The 22,381-nt window shown below is 40.4% G+C and overlaps 1 protein-coding gene and 1 pseudogene across 1 annotated transcript in view; both read left to right on the forward strand.

Moving 5' to 3' along the window:
* The first annotated feature begins 4,077 nt into the window (after positions 1-4,077).
* On the forward strand, positions 4,078-10,004 carry LOC115819388 (uncharacterized protein K02A2.6-like; annotated as a pseudogene).
* Positions 10,005-15,560: 5,556 nt separating this feature from the next.
* The window catches only part of LOC115819389 (B-cell receptor CD22-like), a 64,475-nt gene continuing 57,654 nt past the window's right edge, over positions 15,561-22,381 (forward strand). The window contains exon 1 of the mRNA XM_030782945.1: positions 15,561-15,846. Within this exon, the coding sequence (XP_030638805.1) occupies positions 15,561-15,846 (286 nt within the window). The remainder of the gene's footprint in view (positions 15,847-22,381) is intronic.

The following is a 22,381-nucleotide window of genomic DNA, read 5'->3' on the forward strand; positions in this document are numbered from 1 at the left end:
CGCCACGGAGAAAAGTTACCTGAGGAAACAATGGGTATCACTGCTGTATCCAATACTGTTACAGTGAAAGGTGAGAAGATGGGTTCAGATTACCCATGAGGTCAAGCAGGGAATTGTGGGTATTATGGGCTACGGGCCTGGCAGCCCCTACAATAGACCATGTTGTTTTCTTGAAGGCAGAAAGCTGTGTTGTGAAATATCTTACAGAAGACAATGTCAGGTTTGCTGGTTTCACTAATTGCACCATTGTTCCATAATGTTTAGAGTTAGAAAAATAGCAGTGGGTGGAAACATACTTCCAATCTAAAACCTTTTGCATCTTTGAGTTGGCACACTACAAGAGACACAAGAGACATGTCAAAAGTATGACCTGGTAAGAAGTTGGTAGGAACCAGGAAAAAGACAGATTTTCCACCTGGAAACAAGACGACACTGACATAACAGCACATTCATGCTCCCACTATATTTAGGAGTCTCTCAAAAGACAGAGCTCTAAAATTATTATTTAGATTTTTTTAAAATATGAGTCATTTTTGCCTTGCCACTATTCCAGATGATCAGACTCAAAGTACTTGGAGTGTGGCTTACACCCATCAGAGTATCTGTGCCTTAAATGGCTCATCAGTGACATATCCTGCTCGTACACACATCCCAGTGACCTCATAGTAACTAAAACATATTGGTACAATAACTGGGGTTCAGGCCAAGACCCTGAAGACCTGACACAGAAATCAAAGTATCAGGGTCATGTGACATTGCTGAGTACTACAGGGAGGAGTCGAATTCTGAGAATAATAAATGTCAGTGAGGAGGATTCAGGAAAATATCACTTCAGATTGACAGATTCGTCTGGAAGGAAGTTTACTGGCTATCCTCCAGTGGTCCTCAGTGTCACAGGTAACAAATGTTTTGTGTATGCTTCAGAGATTTAGATTAATCAGAGATTAAAGTAGTTATTCTAAAAAGCTCAGTCCGCTGAACACTGAGCCTACAAATTATTTAAAACAACTCCTCATTGGCATTGACATATATCAAACATAACATTAAAGTGGCAAGTACAATAATTAAGGCCTGAGCACAGAAGGTGCTGCGCATCCGGTGTCCACCAGACAGTGCATGCACTGGAGGTGCAAGACCCTATTGTTTTTGTAAGGATTATTATTATTATTATTATTATTATTATTATTATTATTTAGTCTTCAATACTTGGCCATTTTTGAGGTGTTTCCCATGGGTGAAAACTCATGAAATTCAGTACACACATCAGTGCATGTGACAGTTACTCAGGGACAGAGGCTTGGCCCTGGGTGTGGCCTGGGGTCTCAATAGCCCCTCCATATAACAGTGAGTCTTGTGCTCAGCATGTACTTTCACCTACACACACCAAATTTGGAGGCATGTGGGTCTCCCCAAGACAAACAAATTCACAATTACATTGTATTATCCATGACCAACAAGAAGTGAGTGATTTTGGATTTTGTGCGTTTTGACTTTCTGCTCCTAGAGGGTTCAGTGGATTCATGTCAGAGATGCTATATATGTTGTAAAGATGTTGCAGATTTTAAATTACGAAGAGATTTTTGATATCCCACAAGGTGTTAAAATCGCAAAGCAATGAATTCATATGTTTCGCCATGCAAACAGGAATGTGTCATGAATTCTCCATGCATTGCTTAATACGGCTAAAACTTCACAGGTTATTGGTTATGATGATATCCACATGTCCAGAGTGACACCCTGGTATAGCGCTACCATCTGGCAACAGAAAGAGTGGCTTTTTCACCCATATCAGCTGTAGTGCTCCTAGACGGTTCATGGGATTCATTTCAGATTTGGTGTACATGAAGTCACGGGTGTCTTGATTTTATACTGTGAAGGTATTTTTGATACGGAGAACAGTGTAGCCATGGGGAAAGGATGAATTTGGGTATCTCTGAACAGATTTTTGACCAGTTTCACCAGTCTGATGACTGACAGGATGTTTAGCCAATCAAATTATGAGTTGTAGCATGGGGGATGTATTGAAGTGCTACATCATGATGCACCACTTGAGACACATTCGGACCAAGAGGAGGGGCCATGTTGTTTATGTGTTTTGTGCACGTTAGCAGTGTTGTTAATTCACCGATGTCGGGAGGCATTTTGCATGCTCACTAAAAAACGAACTCTTTTAACTGTGGTGTTGTGTTAATTAGGTGAAGTCAGGGACAACGGTGGACGAGCTGTCCCGATATGAACATTTTGAGAGGTTTTAGGCAAACTCAGCTGAGTGGCCTTTTTAAGAGAAGCAGACATCGTACTTTGTTACTTCGGTTAACTGTGGTGATGTGTTAATTTGGTGATTGCCAGAGATGAAGGTTGACGAACTGTCAAAATATTGGATGTGGCGCAGGGAAATCCCCCTTCAAGCTGTGGAGTTTGCGCCACCAATGTATGTCACTGTGCATTTAAGCCTACTCATTTACGCTTGCATGTACACAGGAAATGTTACAGCTAATCCAAAGAAGACCACCTGTTTGTGATGCTACCTTTAATTGTGTTGATAAGCCCAATAAGCCCCATAGCTGTCGCTATGACTGTGACGTATGATCTGGGAATCAAACCCGGGGCTCTGGCTTGAAAGCCCAGAGCCTTACCCCGGTGCCAAGTGCAAGACCCAATTACAGAAAGCAAGACAAAAAGTAATGCAGAGCAAGTGATTCTTTTAATGGGTGAATCAGAGCAGAGGTATCCAAGGGAGTCAGGCAAAAACAGAGGTTCGGCAACAGGGAACAATCCAAGAAAACACACAGAGCTTACTAGAAGGCTTGCTCAGGAATTGTACACTCGGTAGCAACTCAAGACTGAGGAAAGAACTGAAGAAAACAAGAGGCTTAAATAGACAGACAGAACAAGACATAGGTGAAAACAATACATCAATGATGAACTAAACAGGCACAAACAAAGACTGAGGACACCACATGGCCAAAACAAAAATTACACTTCCCAAATACATGACAATGACTATGTAGCCTTCATGATCCACAACACTCGTCGATCTAATCTCACCATATTTCAATACAAAACACTGCTGTGTCAAATGAGCACAATATGTATGGATGTTTAATTACCATCAAATTCAGACTGGATGACCATTAAAGCTAATTTATTGCAAGGAACGATTAGCATGTTATGCTATCCCTCGGTGTGCTTTAAACAAAGGCTACTTATTGAAACAACTGAGGCTGCAACTTTTGGTTGTTGTGGTATCTAACAGCAAACTATGCCTATGCCTTAAGCTGGCTGTTAAAGCCATGTCTTCAGGCTATTGTGATATGGATTGCTAAATTAGCTGCTATTCCAGTGCATGACAATTTTAAGCAATGTGAGTATAACGAGTCTGTTTGTTATGTAGCCTACGTTTTAGGGCCGTCACTTTTTTGTTCGAAAGGCAAGTCACTGCTGTTTCAGCCATGTTATGAATAATCTCATGTTATGAGATTTAATGTTATCTATTTGTATTTTCTCTTAATCAATGAATTGTTGATGACACTGACCATACAGAACTGTTTGGTTTCTCCGATGTACAGTTCACGGCAATCCTCCCGACATTTATCTGTGTACACTACAGCCGTTTTCACACCGGAGGAACTTTTGCATCGTTATTGGACCTGTTGGAGAAAGCACCCAATTTTTCATGTGTTCGCACTGCAGGAACTTAGAGTGATCATAGTTCTTAGTGTAATATCGTGAATATGTATATGTAAAACACCTTACCTGGAGTAATCACCGGATGGCGCTGTCCTGTGTTGATGTTCGTTGTGAAACCTAAAAGAGAAAAAGAAGAAAGCTTTGAGTGAGATAGTAATTGGATGCCGAAGTGCCACTTTTGCATTTGTACTCCCGTTCGGAAGAGAAAAATAAATATCATAAAAGACTGTCTGCATCGACCATCTCTCCTAAGATACCACATAAAATTTGGCGACGAGATAAACGGTGAATGCAGTGGTAGTTATCGGCTGGAAGTGAGGGTAGGATAAAACGCTAGGTAGACAATTAGGATTCTTTCGAAAAAAAGAAAAAAAAAAGGGAAAGAAGATGGATACGATAGGGACTCTTTCGACATTTGATTCCAAGTTACAGACCTGGGACGAATACTGCGAAATTATGGAACAGTTTTTCATCGCTAACGAAATTGACGATGATGACAAGAAGAGAGCTATTTTCATCAGTGCAGTGGGAGCACCGACATATAGCCTCATGAGAAATCTTCTGAGCCCCACAAAACCCAGTGACCAAAAATACGAAGAGTTGTTGAGGCTCCTCCAAAACCATTTTAACCCCAGACCTAGTGAGATCGTGCAAAGATTTAAATTCGACGCTCGCTCGCGTAAACCCACTGAAACCTTAATGGAGTATGTGGCTGAACTCAGAAAGCTTGCTCACGATTGTAATTACGGAGCTACTCTGCACCAAAGGCTTCGAGATCGATTAGTGTGTGGCATAAATGATGATCGGATACAAAGATGGCTGTTGTCGGAACCAAACTTAACTTTTGAGAACGCTATGAAAATCGCGTTGGCCATTGAAACCGCAAATAAACATGCACAAGACATACAAGGGAAGCCAGCAGCCATGACATGCAATACGATCTATGCAGAGAGTAAAAGCTCGCGCAGGAGTAAGAAAATGGAGCACGAGAAACTTGTTGAGTGCTATAGATGCAAAGGCAAGGGACATGTTGCGACGGAATGTAAATTCAAGAATGAGAAATGCCATAAGTGTGCAAAAATAGGTCATATTGCAAGGGCATGCAAAACCCGAGAAATAAATGAGAGTAAGAGACAGCATGCCTTTGAAAAATCTACTACTCACAGAGCACATAGCTTAGCTGTAGAGAAAGAAGAAGATGAGACAGAGCTTACCTATTCGCTGAACAGTGTAACAGCCTCAAGCACAAAGAGAGTGAAGCCATTTCAGGTCGACATGAAAATTGAAGGGCATCCAGTCAAATTTGAGCTAGACACTGGAAGTAGTGTCACAGTCATGAATGAAACGGAGTACAAGAAAATATGCAAGACCCAAGTCAGCCCAACATTAGAGAAAACTGAGATGTGTCTAAAAACATACACGGGGGAGCAAATCCATATTTTGGGAGTAGCTAGGGTCAAAGTTACTTATCAAAAGCAGACAACATCCTTACCCTTAGTGGTGGTCAACGGTATAGGGCCAAATTTGCTCGGCAGGAACTGGCTGGAAGAAATTCAGTTAAATTGGGCAGAAATAAAGTATACCCATAATGAATAAACGACACTGCAGCAGGTACTTCAGAGACATGCCTCAGTCTTTAAAGAAGAATTGGGCACACTGAAGGGAAACTCCGCAGTCATCCATGTGGCAGAAAATGCCACCCCAAAGTTTTATAGGCCCCGATCTGTCCCCTACGCCATGCGAGCGAAAGTTGAGCAAGAAATTAATAGATTATTGAAAGAGGACATCATCACACCTGTTAAATACTCCGAATGGGCGGCCCCAGTAGTTCCCATTTTGAAGCCTGATGGCACAGTCAGGTTGTGTGGGGACTATAAATTGACAGTTAATCAGGTGGCTTCATTAGAGCAATACCCAATCCCCAAGCTGGAAGATTTGTTCGCAGTGCTGTCAGGAGGACAGAAGTTTTCCAAACTAGATATGAGTCATGCATATCAACAGATCACGTTGGATGAGCCGTCCCAGAAATACGTGACCATAAATACACATAAAGGACTTTTTACATATAGTCGCTTACCGTATGGGGTCTCCTCAGCACCAGCTATATTCCAGAGGACAATGGAGAGTCTGCTACAAGGGGTAACACAGGTAGCAGTGTACTTGGATGACATCATAGTCACAGGGACAACCGAGGAAGACCATTTGAGGAACTTGGGAGAAGTACTGAAGCGGCTGGAAGAAGCCGGCCTGAGACTGAAACGAAACAAGTGCGCGTTTATGGAAACAGAAGTGCAGTACCTGGGACACATTGTGGATGCACGAGGCTTGCGCCCTATGGAGACCAAAGCTAAGGCCATCGAGGAAGCACCTGCTCCAACAAACATCACAGAGTTAAAGGCGTATTTAGGCTTACTTAACTATTATAGCAGGTTCTTACCTAATCTGGCCACATTGTTAGCTCCACTATATCAGCCCCTGCGAAAGGATGAAAAATGGAGTTGGAATGAACCACAAGAGAGGGCTTTCCAAAAATCAAAAGCGCTGTTGAGATCTGCAGATGTGTTGGTGCACTACTCAGCCAGTCAAGAGCTTATTCTTTCATGTGACGCTTCTCCTTATGGGGTAGGAGCGGTCTTATCGCACAAGATGGAGGACGGGAGTGAAAGACCGTTGGGGTTCATGTCACGCACCCTGACGCCAGCAGAAAGACGCTATTCCCAACTAGACAAAGAAGGACTGGCAGTGATTTTCGGGATCCAAAGATTCCACAAGTATTTGTACGGACGGATTTTTACTATTGTCACTGACCATAAACCCCTGATAACCTTGTTCAAGGGTACAGCGCTGGTCTGTGTGGCTTAGAGCCTACGAGTACAAAATTGTGTACAAACCGGGAAAGCAGCACGCAAATGCGGACGCACTAAGCAGACTGCCAGTGCCTGAGTTGGGGGATGAGGGAGAGCAGGAGGAGGACAAGGTGTTGATGCTTGAGTTGTTAGACACCGCTCCCCTGAATGCAGAACAAATTAGGAAATGGACAACTCAAGATGTGATCTTGTTACAGGTACGTGAATATGTTCTGAAAGGATGGCCGGTAGTAACAGATTCCAGGTTGCAACCATACTACTCAAGAAGGCTAGCCTTGAGTGTCAGAGAGGGCTGTGTCTTGTGGGGTGCAAGAGTGATTGTACCTCCACAAGGGCGAACAATCCTGTTGAGACAGTTACATTGCACACATGCAGGAATGTCCAAAATGAAGGGATTGGCAAGATCATATGTATGGTGGCCAGGGATGGACAAAGAGGTGGAGAGAGAAGTGAGCAGTTGTGGGGAATGCCAAAAGAATGCGAAGAGTCCACCATCGGCTCCACTTCATCCATGGGAATGGCCTGAGAGACCATGGTCTAGACTACATGCAGACTATGCAGGCCCTTTCCTAGGGAAGATGTTCTTGGTGATTGTGGATGCACATTCAAAATGGATGGAAGCTTATGCCATGAACTCATCCACTTCCCAAGCGACTATTGAGAAACTAAGGCAAAGTTTCAGCACACATGGAATACCGGAATGTCTCGTCACAGATAATGGATCATGTTTCACTAGTGCTGAATTCGAGGGATTCTTGAAGCAAAATGGTGTTTGCCATTTCACATCTGCTCCATACCATCCCTCATCGAATGGATTGGCCGAGAGGGCCGTACAAACCTTAAAAGATGGACAAAAGAAAACGCCAGGCGATACAGTTGAAACAAAGCTTTCCAGATTCCTGTTCAATTACCGAATTACCCCTCACTCCACCACTGGAAATTCTCCAGCTGAGATGCTCATGTCCAGAAAACTAAGATTGACCTTTGACCTGTTGATACCGGATCTAAAAGCAAAGATACAAGAGAGGCAATTGAGGCAGAAACAAATTCATGATCCAGGCACCAAACTGAGAAATTTCCAACCTGGTGATGAAGTGTTCATCCGAAACTACAGTTATGGTCCGAAGTGGGTTCCCGGAGTCATTAACAGTTGTACAGGTCCAGTGTCATACAGCGTGGTCATCGGTAATGGTCAAAGTCTGCGCAGGCATGTGGACCAGATGAGAGCAAGGTACACTAAGGAACCTCTGCAACCGGATCCAGAGAGGGTCCCAGAAGAAGTGTCAAACGGTTCCGAGGGTTCAGTGACCCTGACTCATCTGGCAACTAAGAATTTTTCCATGGAGGCAGAGTCGAGGGAGACTGTACAAACTGTTCCTGGAAAAGCTGTGAGTCCAGGGCAACCCCCAAACCCTGAGACTACAACCTTGAGACGATCTGAGAGAGAGAGAGAAATTCTCCAGCTTACCTGAGAGACTTTGTGAGATAAGTGCATAACTTAATGAAAAAAAAAAAGTACAACAGCAAAATGTTCAGAACAATTTTTGTTTGTAAATTGATGTGTTACATAAGGTTTAGTTGTAAGGCAACCGTTATCATACTGTACCTTTTGTTTTGTCATTGGTGTTTGGCAAAGTGGACGCCTTTGATATGTGTACAAATATATATATATATATATATATATATATATATATATATATATATATATATATATATAAAAAGCTGTACACCTTTATAGATGGTAATGGGTACACTTGTTAATGAATGAGATTATTCTTGTTTTGTTATTATTTGAAACTGCAAAGTTATCTTAGGAAATCATTTAGCCTAAAGAGGGGGGAGATGTAATATCGTGAATATGTATATGTAAAACACCTTACCTTGAGTAATCACCGGGTGGCACTGTCCTGTGTTGATGTTCGTTGTGAAACCTAAAAGAGAAAAAGAAGAAAGCTTTGAGTGAGATAGTAATTGGATGCCGAAGTGCCACTTTTGCATTTGTACTCCCGTTCAGAAGAGAAAAATGAATATCATAAAAGACTGCGTCGGTCATCTCTCCTAAGATACCACACTTAGAACACCATTTTTAGGGCTTTTTTAGCTCCTACTTCAGGGTAGGTACTTTTGCAGCACAGCAGGAACCTTGTGACGTAAGTATACGCCAAATTGGTCCAGGCATAGGTATACGATGATTGCAACCGCCATTTTTAAAACTCTGTGTAAAATATGAAGTCTTAAATTTAGTTTTTGATATTCAGGTCTAACAATGTCTTAAAATGTCTGGAATTGTAGGAGGGGAGGCAGTTTTTATATTTTATTTTACTGGTATTTTATATCCCACAACAGTGACCATTTTCACAACGTCCAATATCTATTTGTTTGTACGTTAAAGAGGTAGCGTACACTCCACTTTGGTAGGGTGCTTGTGTGTCCGCTTGTGTGGCTGCGATCCGCATTTTAACTTAGAAGAAGAATGTGTTTATCTAGCTTATGATTTGAGGGCTGCGGCGTGGAAAAGGGAAAAACTCAAAAGCACAACACTGCGAGCAAGGGTCAGGCACAAGTGCTATGCTAGCACCGGAAAACTACCATGCCCATCGAGTTGTTCACTGCTACTGCGGTGGTAAATGCAGAGGGACTTTTTTTCCATTCGACTGGGTCTATTGCCATACAGTTTTATTTTCATTAATGAGAAGGCAGTTATGTTATCTAATGTTCACTAAATACTTCTGTCATTCAAATTCAATAAAACTCTAACTGTGTATACTGTAGTCTAGTTTGTCGATTTCTTTTGCTGCAGTAATGGTATTATTTATTTTTTTTCCTTTTAGAGGTGTTTAAAAAGTCTTAAAAGTTATTAAATTTGTTATTAAATGTTCAGCTATCCTAGTTAGCCGTGTAAATAACAGCTCTTAGCATTATGTTGCTATACCACCGTCGCCCAGCTTACGTCACTTCAGCGTTCCTACTGGTGGTGCGAAAGCAAACAGAAAAAAAGCTCTAGAACATATGTAGTTTTAGAGAGAGCTCCCCAGGGGGTAGTTCCTATCGGATGAGATCCCAGAATTGTTCAATCCGAAAGCGCCTTATATTGCTCTGTTTGTACAGGGGGACCCGTTGAATCCCTGGGACTGACCAGTTTCTGGCGCAGCGTGATTTGGGGTTCAAAAGCAACCGAGACATGGTGTTTGGGAAATACGCATCTCGATCATTCTGACACTCTTTCCACATACGGAATCAACACTGGTTTATGCTTAAATAGCAGTTGTCCTTCTCCTCTCTTTGGTCGACCGGAGCATTGTTTGGGCGTCTTCCTGGCTTTGACAAATGTCCAATTAGAATTAGGATAACTGCATTTACCCAGGACCTGCTTGATGTGGGATTTCTCCCCTTTTCTGGTGGCTGTGTCAGCAGGGATACTGTCGGCTTGGTGGTGCAGCGTCCTGATTATTCCTAGTTTACTCCTAGTTAATTTCATTGTTATGCTGTAGTGCTGGTTTCAATCGCTATGTAACTGTAATGTTTAAGGTCTGGGATACTTGCAGTCTGCTGAGACTGCAGAAGTCGCTTGGATGACTGATGAAGCGTTTCTCCCACTAAAACTTTGTGTCCAGATGAACTGATTCAGCTTTCTGGGATTTATTTACCTGGGTTATTGAGCATGCATCAAGACATTCACACTCAAATATTTAATGTAATCTACTAGCTGTTAACATATTCTCAGTGTAACTGGTATAATTTGACTAAACCAAGAAATAATAACAGTTCCAGTACATAGACCACTGTCTTAAAATGATTTATGCCCATTGAGCTTATTGTTCATTGCAGTATTAACCAAAAGTGAACAGAAGTGTCAGTCGACTCTCAAGACAAATCCACACTTTATTTTATGACACTGAATTGACCAATCAGCTATTTTAAAATTACTGTCACAGGATATTTTTATGATGTGTCTTCAAAAGTCCAGTGACAACACAACAAAAATGTAACATAAAGAGTTATCAGTTTGTTTACCTAAATTTAAAATAGCCAGATCTGTCAGACAAAAGCTTGGTAATTTCAGATCTGCTAAACAGCAGAAGAAGCTCTCTGTATGTAAACAGAATCACTCAGTTTCATAAGTGCGATTGGTTCAACATTTACACTGTTTCTTAGATCAGCCATACAACACTGTGGTCTCTATCAGTCCCTCTGGTGAAATAGTGGAGGGCAGTTCAGTGACTCTGAACTGCAGCAGTGATGCCAACCCACCAGTTCACACATACATCTGGTATAAGAATGGAACTGGACTAATAAGTTCAGGACAGAATTACATCATCACCAACATCAGCTCTGAGGACAGTGGACAGTACTACTGTAGAGCTGAGAACAGCATTTGGAAGAGATACTCTACTGAGATACATCTGAATGTCAAATGTAAGTTCATCCAAGTTTCCACTTCACAGTGGGAAATGTCAGTATACTTTATGTCAGTATAATGAGATGCATCATTACCAAGCATTGTGTGGACAAATCCCTCTCTATTACAAAAGAGAACATTCTAATTTTTCTGGTATGATGACCTCTTGCAAAAATCTTGAGTGAAAAGAACTGTTTTAAAATCAAACAATGTTATAATGCAACTAAATGGAAATCATAGAGAATATTGCTGAAAAATTTGGAATATGTTCATTAGCAGAACCTAGTTCTTGATCTCATTGCTTATGTAATACTCCTACCGCCTAATGTTCATTGTATGGGCAGGGTCATGAGTGCTTTTCAAATCCTAAAGCCATTTCTCTTAAGTACACTTAATGTTGATTATCTGGACCATGGCTCATATATCTGTGCACATATCAAACAGTACAGGCCAACCAAAACCTTGTTTAACACAAAAACAGTTTAAGTGCACACAATGTAACAAGGCACTTTTTCCCTCATTACTTGGCTCCCTGGCACATCATTTCAGTCTCCTTCCTCACTCTGAGCACTAAAACTCATATCAACCAGTAACATCACAATACGGTCGGCCGTCCACATTCATGGGGGTTAGGGGTGCAGGACCCCTGCAAAAGTGGAAAAACCATGAATATCTTTAGGCCCACCCAAACCTGAACCCTGAACAACACAAAGGCTGGCTAGTACAAAGATATATATATATGTGTGTGTGTGTGTGTGTGTGTGTGTGTGGTAGTGAATGATGAAATAGATTAATAATACATATATTTTATGCATTTATGACTTGCAAAACTTTTTTTCAGTTTTCTTTATACTTTCTAGTCTACACACATCATCTGCGATTTTCCACAGTAGGCCGCAAAACTCCAGAAAAAATTCCCATTTAATCACTGATGGCAAACTCGCATATAATCAAATCTTTGAAAATTAAACCTGCGACAACTGAAGTTCGATTGTAAATGTATATGTTTCAACGTAAACATGTCTGAGTCAAATGTGTTTCCAGATCAACCAAGGAACACCACAGTCTCCATTAGTCCCTCTGATGCAATAGTGGAGAGCAATTTAGTGATGCTCACATGTAGCAGTGATGCCAACCCACCAGTTCACACATACACCTGGTATAAAAATGGAACTGGAGCTGTAAGTTTAGGACAGAACTACACCATCACCAACATCAGCTCTGAGGACAGTGGACAGTACTACTGCAAAGCTGGGAATGAGGTTGGAGAGAGAATCTCTACTGAGACACACCTCAATGTCAAATGTAAGTTCATCCAAGTTTCCACTTCACAGTGGCAAATGCCAGTATACTTTATGTAAGTATAATGAGACCCATGATTACCTAGCCCTGTGTGAACAAATCCCTCTGTGTTACCCAAGAGAACACTGTGACTTTTCGGGTATGATGATATCTCCCAAAGCCTTGTGTGAAACGACAGTTTTAAATTCAATCAATGTTAGTATTCAACTAAATGGAAATGAATGAGAACATTGCTTTGAAAACTGGAGTAGCTTACTACCTGGATTCAGTTCTTGATCTTATTCCTTGTATAACTCTTCTAACCTCTCCTACCCCGTGATGTTCATAGTATGGGCAGGGTCCCGAGTGCTTTTGAAACCTTAAAATCCATTTGTTTTTAACTTGATGTTGATTATCTAGGGCCTTGCCAATATATCTGTTCATATTATATAGAACAGTACAGACCAACCAGAATACTTTACCCCAAAGCAAGAACTTTTAACACAAGATTAAATGTACTAGAATAGATTTCTACCTTAAACGTGTAAGTTGTCTTTGTATGAAGGATGAACACAAGCCACACTGATCTCAGATTTAGAAATAATATTATAAATTAAATCATAAATTATAAATATCTTCATTAAATAAAACTATTTAATGAAGAAATATGAAAGAGATACTAAATTGCCCCTAGGTGTGCATAAGTGTACGAATGTGTTTGTCTGTGTGTCTACCCTGCGATGGACTGGCGACCTGTCCAGGGTGTTTCCCCGCCTTTCGCCCCATTGAATGCTGGGATAGGCTCCAGCACCACCCGCGACCCTAATTAGGATAAGCAGCTTAAACAATGAGTGAGTGAGTAAGTGAGAATTTAGAGCTCTGTTATGTCTCTCCTCCACTTGAACACAATCTGATTTTCTGTACACCATTCTCAGATGTACAACTGAAATTACGTACTTGGAATATAACGGTGAATTTACACACATTGTGTTCTGAGTAGGTACACACACACACACACACACATACAAAACAGTTGGCAACAACGCAAAAATGAAATGCAATAAAACGTTGCAGGGCTGTGTCGAAGCTAGTGAGTGTTGTGGCCTAAAACAAATGGTCACTTCATTCCATAATAAGAAAGTAAAACAAAATGTGAGATAATATTGCTTACGGTCGAGTGTTTCTTTGCACCTTTACTCTCTTACACTCGTTGACAATTGTACTTGAGAAAGATTGGGGCAGCATCTCCATAACATCTTTCTCCCAATCCAGCAGTGCCAGATGAACTTTGAACATGCGCTGCGTACATGGTAAACTTCATTTGTTTCCGAATCACAACCGATGAAGACTCCAACCAATAATATAAACGTGTGCTCGTAAAAAGCAGCTGAAACTTCGGGTACGTCGTCAGTGAAAAGATAACAACATGACTAATGAATAAGCTTGGTGCACTGGTGAAAGCACTGCAATTTGAAGATTCTTGCAGCAATTTTACCAGAATAAACAATTCACAAATCTTCCTCTTGATTACTGCTTACATTGTCATTAAAAAACTTCCACATTAGTGTGCGCAAACAATAAATGAGTTACATTTGGACACGTGAGAAAATCTCCTCAGACGCGCTTCTCCTTCTCTCTCTTGACTTTCTCCTTCAGGTGTTAGAAAGCACAGGATTTCGTAACCATTAGCCAGGCATACAGGCGTATGACAAACACCTTTCAAAATAGCCTTTTTATCCAATCATAACAAAATCTATTAACTACAACCATGAGATTATGAACATACACATACTAATAATTTTAACAATATACTCACCCATGCACAAATAAGATGCTTTTAACCAGGCTACACTCATCTCCATAAACCTTGTGTGAAACAAAAACAGTTGAAGTTAACACAACGTAACAAGGCACTTTTTTCACCCATTACCTGTCTGACTGGTACGTCATGTAAGTTTCCCTCCTCACTTTGAGCGCTGAAACCTACTCAAACCTGCCAGTACCATCAAGATAAATGTAAATGTTTCAACATAAACATGTCTGAGTCATATTTGCTTCCAGATGGACCAAGGAACACCGCTGCCTCCATTAGTCCCTCTGGTGAAATAGTAGAGGGCAGTTCAGTGATGCTCACATGTAGCAGTGATGCCAACCCACCAGTTCACACATACATCTGGTATAAGAATGGAACTGGACTAATAAGTTCAGGACAGAATTACATCATCACCAACATCAGCTCTGAGGACAGTGGACAGTACTACTGTAGAGCTGAGAACAGCATTTGGAAGAGATACTCTACTGAGATACATCTGAATGTCAAATGTAAGTTCATCCAAGTTTCCACTTCACAGTGGGAAATGTCAGTATACTTTATGTCAGTATAATGAGATGCATCATTACCAAGCATTGTGTGGACAAATCCCTCTCTATTACAAAAGAGAACATTCTAATTTTTCTGGTATGATGACCTCTTGCAAAAATCTTGAGTGAAAAGAACTGTTTTAAAATCAAACAATGTTATAATGCAACTAAATGGAAATCATAGAGAATATTGCTGAAAAATTTGGAATATGTTCATTAGCAGAACCTAGTTCTTGATCTCATTGCTTATGTAATACTCCTACCGCCTAATGTTCATTGTATGGGCAGGGTCATGAGTGCTTTTCAAATCCTAAAGCCATTTCTCTTAAGTACACTTAATGTTGATTATCTGGACCATGGCTCATATATCTGTGCACATATCAAACAGTACAGGCCAACCAAAACCTTGTTTAACACAAAAACAGTTTAAGTGCACACAATGTAACAAGGCACTTTTTCCCTCATTACTTGGCTCCCTGGCACATCATTTCAGTCTCCTTCCTCACTCTGAGCACTAAAACTCATATCAACCAGTAACATCACAATACGGTCGGGCCGTCCACATTCATGGGGGTTAGGGGTGCAGGACCCCTGCAAAAGTGGAAAAACCATGAATATCTTTAGGCCCACCCAAACCTGAACCCTGAACAACACAAAGGCTGGCTAGTACAAAGATATATATATATGTGTGTGTGTGTGTGTGTGTGTGTGTGGTAGTGAATGATGAAATAGATTAATAATACATATATTTTATGCATTTATGACTTGCAAAACTTTTTTTCAGTTTTCTTTATACTTTCTAGTCTACACACATCATCTGCGATTTTCCACAGTAGGCCGCAAAACTCCAGAAAAAATTCCCATTTAATCACTGATGGCAAACTCGCATATAATCAAATCTTTGAAAATTAAACCTGCGACAACTGAAGTTCGATTGTAAATGTATATGTTTCAACGTAAACATGTCTGAGTCAAATGTGTTTCCAGATCAACCAAGGAACACCACAGTCTCCATTAGTCCCTCTGATGCAATAGTGGAGAGCAATTTAGTGATGCTCACATGTAGCAGTGATGCCAACCCACCAGTTCACACATACACCTGGTATAAAAATGGAACTGGAGCTGTAAGTTTAGGACAGAACTACACCATCACCAACATCAGCTCTGAGGACAGTGGACAGTACTACTGCAAAGCTGGGAATGAGGTTGGAGAGAGAATCTCTACTGAGACACACCTCAATGTCAAATGTAAGTTCATCCAAGTTTCCACTTCACAGTGGCAAATGCCAGTATACTTTATGTAAGTATAATGAGACCCATGATTACCTAGCCCTGTGTGAACAAATCCCTCTGTGTTACCCAAGAGAACACTGTGACTTTTCGGGTATGATGATATCTCCCAAAGCCTTGTGTGAAACGACAGTTTTAAATTCAATCAATGTTAGTATTCAACTAAATGGAAATGAATGAGAACATTGCTTTGAAAACTGGAGTAGCTTACTACCTGGATTCAGTTCTTGATCTTATTCCTTGTATAACTCTTCTAACCTCTCCTACCCCGTGATGTTCATAGTATGGGCAGGGTCCCGAGTGCTTTTGAAACCTTAAAATCCATTTGTTTTTAACTTGATGTTGATTATCTAGGGCCTTGCCAATATATCTGTTCATATTATATAGAACAGTACAGACCAACCAGAATACTTTACCCCAAAGCAAGAACTTTTAACACAAGATTAAATGTACTAGAATAGATTTCTACCTTAAACGTGTAAGTTGTCTTTGTATGAAGGATGAACACAAGCCACACTGATCTCAGATTTAGAAATAATATTATAAATTAAATCATAAATTATAAATATCTTCATTAAATAAAACTATTTAATGAAGAAATATGAAAGAGATACTAAATTGCCCCTAGGTGTGCATAAGTGTACGAATGTGTTTGTCTGTGTGTCTACCCTGCGATGGACTGGCGACCTGTCCAGGGTGTTTCCCCGCCTTTCGCCCCATTGAATGCTGGGATAGGCTCCAGCACCACCCGCGACCCTAATTAGGATAAGCAGCTTAAACAATGAGTGAGTGAGTAAGTGAGAATTTAGAGCTCTGTTATGTCTCTCCTCCACTTGAACACAATCTGATTTTCTGTACACCATTCTCAGATGTACAACTGAAATTACGTACTTGGAATATAACGGTGAATTTACACACATTGTGTTCTGAGTAGGTACACACACACACACACACACATACAAAACAGTTGGCAACAACGCAAAAATGAAATGCAATAAAACGTTGCAGGGCTGTGTCGAAGCTAGTGAGTGTTGTGGCCTAAAACAAATGGTCACTTCATTCCATAATAAGAAAGTAAAACAAAATGTGAGATAATATTGCTTACGGTCGAGTGTTTCTTTGCACCTTTACTCTCTTACACTCGTTGACAATTGTACTTGAGAAAGATTGGGGCAGCATCTCCATAACATCTTTCTCCCAATCCAGCAGTGCCAGATGAACTTTGAACATGCGCTGCGTACATGGTAAACTTCATTTGTTTCCGAATCACAACCGATGAAGACTCCAACCAATAATATAAACGTGTGCTCGTAAAAAGCAGCTGAAACTTCGGGTACGTCGTCAGTGAAAAGATAACAACATGACTAATGAATAAGCTTGGTGCACTGGTGAAAGCACTGCAATTTGAAGATTCTTGCAGCAATTCTACCAGAATAAACAATTCACAAATCTTCCTCTTGATTACTGCTTACATTGTCATTAAAAAACTTCCACATTAGTGTGCGCAAACAATAAATGAGTTACATTTGGACACGTGAGAAAATCTCCTCAGACGCGCTTCTCCTTCTCTCTCTTGACTTTCTCCTTCAGGTGTTAGAAAGCACAGGATTTCGTAACCATTAGCCAGGCATACAGGCGTATGACAAACACCTTTCAAAATAGCCTTTTTATCCAATCATAACAAAATCTATTAACTACAACCATGAGATTATGAACATACACATACTAATAATTTTAACAATATACTCACCCATGCACAAATAAGATGCTTTTAACCAGGCTACACTCATCTCCATAAACCTTGTGTGAAACAAAAACAGTTGAAGTTAACACAACGTAACAAGGCACTTTTTTCACCCATTACCTGTCTGACTGGTACGTCATGTAAGTTTCCCTCCTCACTTTGAGCGCTGAAACCTACTCAAACCTGCCAGTACCATCAAGATAAATGTAAATGTTTCAACATAAACATGTCTGAGTCATATTTGCTTCCAGATGGACCAAGGAACACCGCTGCCTCCATTAGTCCCTCTGGTGAAATAGTAGAGGGCAGTTCAGTGATGCTCACATGTAGCAGTGATGCCAACCCACCAGTTCACACATACACTTGGTTTAAGAAAAATAGAGATGGATTTTCCCTGAAAGGCATGGGAGAGCTGATGAACTTCACTTTGGCCATTCACAATAGTGGACAATATTACTGTGAAGCACAGAATGACATTGGAGTTCAGAACTCAACTGTGGTTTCAGTTCATCCTAAAGGTATGATTTAGATTCATTTTAAAACTGCTGAGAGAAAACTGAATCAATGGTTCTGATGGGTTTTCTTCATTAAAAATCAAAAAGACCTGGTGGGTCAATAGTGAAAAATGTAAATGCCACATCTTTCATGAGAGTCACTGTGTCCTCTTTCTGTTCTCACAGTGCAAAGCCATACCATGATTCTTTACATAACCACTGGAGTCACTGTTGTAGGATTCTGTGCTGTCATTCTTATCTTGGTCTTGCTCAGAAAAAGGTGATTGTTATTAATACTACTAACGTTTATAATTAATACTGATACTGTTTATTTTAATGCCTTCTTTAATGATATGTCTGTTGAATTGATTGGCTAAATTTGATCATTTCTGTGCTGTTAGCACAGTGTGCTCCATAAGTAAAAAAAAAAAATTATGTTTGTTGCTATGACAGAATAATATTTACTACTTCATCTTTACACGCCAGGATCAGAGAGTGTAATGTACAGGTGAGCCTGTTTGCACAGAAACACATCTATATCAACACAGATATATGCAAAAATACTGCACAGATACGTTCCAGAGATGTGTGGTTACACAACTGACAAATTACTCTCTCTCTCTCTCTTTCTCTCTCTCTCTTTCTCTCTCTCTCTCTCTCTCTCTCCCTCCCTCTCTCCCTCCAGAGTGTCCATCTAGAACCTGCTGATGACACATACACAGATCTAAACCTCTGCACCAGATCATCTGAGTACGGCACTCTGGGTGTAAGTGGTATAATTCAATAAGTACAGTACTGTAAGTGAAATAATTCTATCAGTACAATATTTTAACTTTACTGGGTTTAACACTCTTTGATCTGCGCGTTGCAATTAACCATATAATAAAATGTCAAATTGCAGGTTTACGAGACTATTTTTTCTATGTTGATTACATATAGGGGCAAATTTTTTGTGTTTATTCATATGTGAAGTGCTCTCATTCCATTCCATTACATTTACTCATTTAGCAGAAACTTTCATCCAGAGTGACTTCCATGACAGGCAGAATACAAACCAAGCATGTAGCCATTAAGCAGCTGTCTGTCGCATAAGTTCAGTATAGGACCAGATACTAATGCAACAATGTTGAGGGAAAACAAGAGAGTGGACAACAGGTGGGTTAAAAGCCACAGGTATCACAAAACAAGCCCTAAGTAGTACCAGTTATAGAAGGAAGTAAACCTTATTATAAAAATAAGTGCACATGGGATAGTATAAGCATCAGATAAGATTTATCGAAGGATATGCCATAAAATGTGAATCATAGAAAGATGAGTAATAAATTGGAACATCTGAGCCATCAAGACAGTAGGCAAGGGCTCAGTTTGTTGCAGTGGAGGTAAGAGTTTCATAAAAAAAAAAACATGAGTCTTTAGGCACTTCTTGAAAATTGCAAGGGAGTCAGCAGACAAGATGGAATTGGTCAGCTCATACCATCACTTAGGAACTACATGCAAAGTGTCCAGTTTGTGACTTTCTGCTGCGTGGTGGTAGAATTGCCAAACATGTTCTCAAAAGTTCTTTCTCTCTCTCTCTCTCTCTCCCTTTCTCTCCCTCCAGAGTGTCCATCCAGATCCTGCTGATGACACATACTCAGATCTAAACTTCTCTTCATCTGAAAACAACACTCTGGGTGTAAGTAGTATAATTCCATAAGTACATTACTATGAATAGTGGAATAATTCTACAAGAACAATATTTTAACTGTATGGGGTATTACACTCTTTGATTACAACACACATGGCAATCATGAGATAAAACATCAAATTACATGCTTTGGAAAATTGTATATTTGTATAATAATTACAAAGTGGGGAAAATGTTTGTGTGTTTGTGTGTCTGAGCATCATATTCTCAAAAGTTTTCTCTGTGTTGTTTTTTCTTTAAGAATCTGTATGTAACACATCAGGGAACACCCCAGGAATCAGAATATGGGAATGTTGGATGTTGTAAAAGAGAAAATCCCCATGAAGACACCCCAATCTGAAGTGCACTGAAATGAGGTGACACCGGTCATTCCATTTCTAGTTACTGGAAGGATGAAGCATATGTCTGAATATATATACTGTGTTTTCACTGCAGTGCTTTCTGTAAAATGTTTAGGTCTTACAGCCCTCCATCGACACATATCATTTCATGGCCAACAGTGTCAGTCCATGTAACATGATTCGTATTTTAAATGTGAATTTATAATTTACACCCAATCATAACTTCATATGCTGTGTGCTGACTGACTATGATATAAGGAGCAGGAGGTGGCTTGGTCGGTGGAGAAAGGGGCTTGTAGTAATGCTTTTCTTCAGATGGTAAAATTTCTAAAATTAAACATGCTTGTGATATTATGGATTCTGCCATATGCTTGTAAAATGCAGTGAATATGACTTTGTTAATCAGTTAAAGCATTGGCAAGATGTAGTAGATGTGAGATGCTTTGAATATGCTCAGTGAATATGATAAATAAATGCAGCTGTGTGAAATCTGTAGTTGTGTCCTTTTGTCCCAGAGCTCTCAAATCTCAGAGGTCCTCTCCACACACCCCTCCCTCTCTTTCCAGCGTTGTCTGGATCTTTTGGTTGATTAGGTTTGTCCCTCTTGGGGTTTAGAGGAAACATCAGAAAACTAGATTTGCACTGTCCAAGGGAGATGGCCTTGTGATACCTGGTGACATAATCTAATCTTGGATGTGTTGATGGTTTCCTGCAGACTGATGGAGAGGCCCCACTGTACCCATTCCAATCTGGGAAAAGGGCAGATGTCACAGCTGCGACAGAGTAGTGTTACATCTACATCCATTCTGGGAGGCAAGATATGGGTCAGCTCCAGAACTGGGCCAGTGATTTGGGTCCTTCCTTCATGTGTTATTTGCTGATTTATTGGATGATATCATGGAATTCTCTTGGTCCTCTGTTAGCACTGCATGGTAGGGTTACATCTAAAGAGTATTTGTCAATTTTGGGTGACCAAATTCACCCAATGATCCAAACATCTTTCAATATGATAATGCGCCAATTCACACTGCTAAAAGACTGGCACACTGTTAAATTCTGACATGAAGAGCACAACAGTGAAGTTGAACACTTGGATTGGCCCCCAAAATCACCAGATCTTAACATAATCGAAAATCTCCGGTATATTTTGGAGCAGCAAGTAAGGAACCACTTCCCTCCACCATCATCTCTTAAAGAGCTAGAACAGGTTTTGCTTCAGGAATGGATTACAATTACCTTAGCCACTGTCCAAAAGTTGTATGAATCTATTCCTTGAAGTATTGAAGCATTTATTACTGCCAAAGGAGGACCAACTCGATATTAAATAATAAAACTGTTATTTAACAAGGTGCTTCCATTATTTTGTCCAACCCCTGTACATTGTCAGAAGCAGAATAATCTAAAAGTAGAAGGAGTTCTACACTGTGAAAAAATCTCAAAGGGCAGGGTAGGATGCCAAAAGTGACCCCTGCACTGGCAAGAATGGCAGTACAAGAGGCCAAGAAGAATCCACACCTTGGTGTTCATCTCGACAACAGACTGGACTGGAAATGTAATACTCAGGCTGTCTATAGGAAGGGACAGAACAAACTCCACCTCTTGAGGAAGCTTAGGTCCTTTAATGTGTGCAGCCAGATGTTGCATGTCTTCAACCAGTCTGTTGTTGCAAGTGCAATTTTCTTTGTGACACTAAAAAACTGAGCAGGCTGATAAAGAAAGCTGGGTCTCTGCTGGGGACTGCTCTGGGGCCCTTAGAATTGGTTGCTGAGAGATGGATGTTGCACAAACTGCTCAACTTAATGGACAACACTTCACATCCCCAACACAGCCTATTGGTCAGACAGCAGAGTGTTTTCAGCCTGAGGCTCCATCAGCTCTGCTATAACAAGGACCACTACAAAAAGTAATTCCTGCCTACTGCAATAACAATATATAATGACTCCCCTCTGTGCCAAAAGAGGAGACTCATTGTCTGAGTGGCAATATACAATGCACATTCTTCAGTTAACACAGTTAGAGCTATATCTTAATTTCTATTTTTATCCAATTTATTTATCTAGTAATATGGTAGTTCATATACCTGTGTGTGTGTCTCTCTCTCTCTGTGTGTGTGTGTGTGTACATATACACAGTTAAGCCCCAAATTATTCATACCCATGCCAAATTTGCATTTATAGTGAATTTGTATTTGACCAATAGGTTTTAGCCGGCTGGAAATCACATAAAC

This window comes from Chanos chanos, chromosome 8 (genome assembly GCF_902362185.1).
Source record: "Chanos chanos chromosome 8, fChaCha1.1, whole genome shotgun sequence".
NCBI lineage: Eukaryota > Metazoa > Chordata > Actinopteri > Gonorynchiformes > Chanidae > Chanos > Chanos chanos.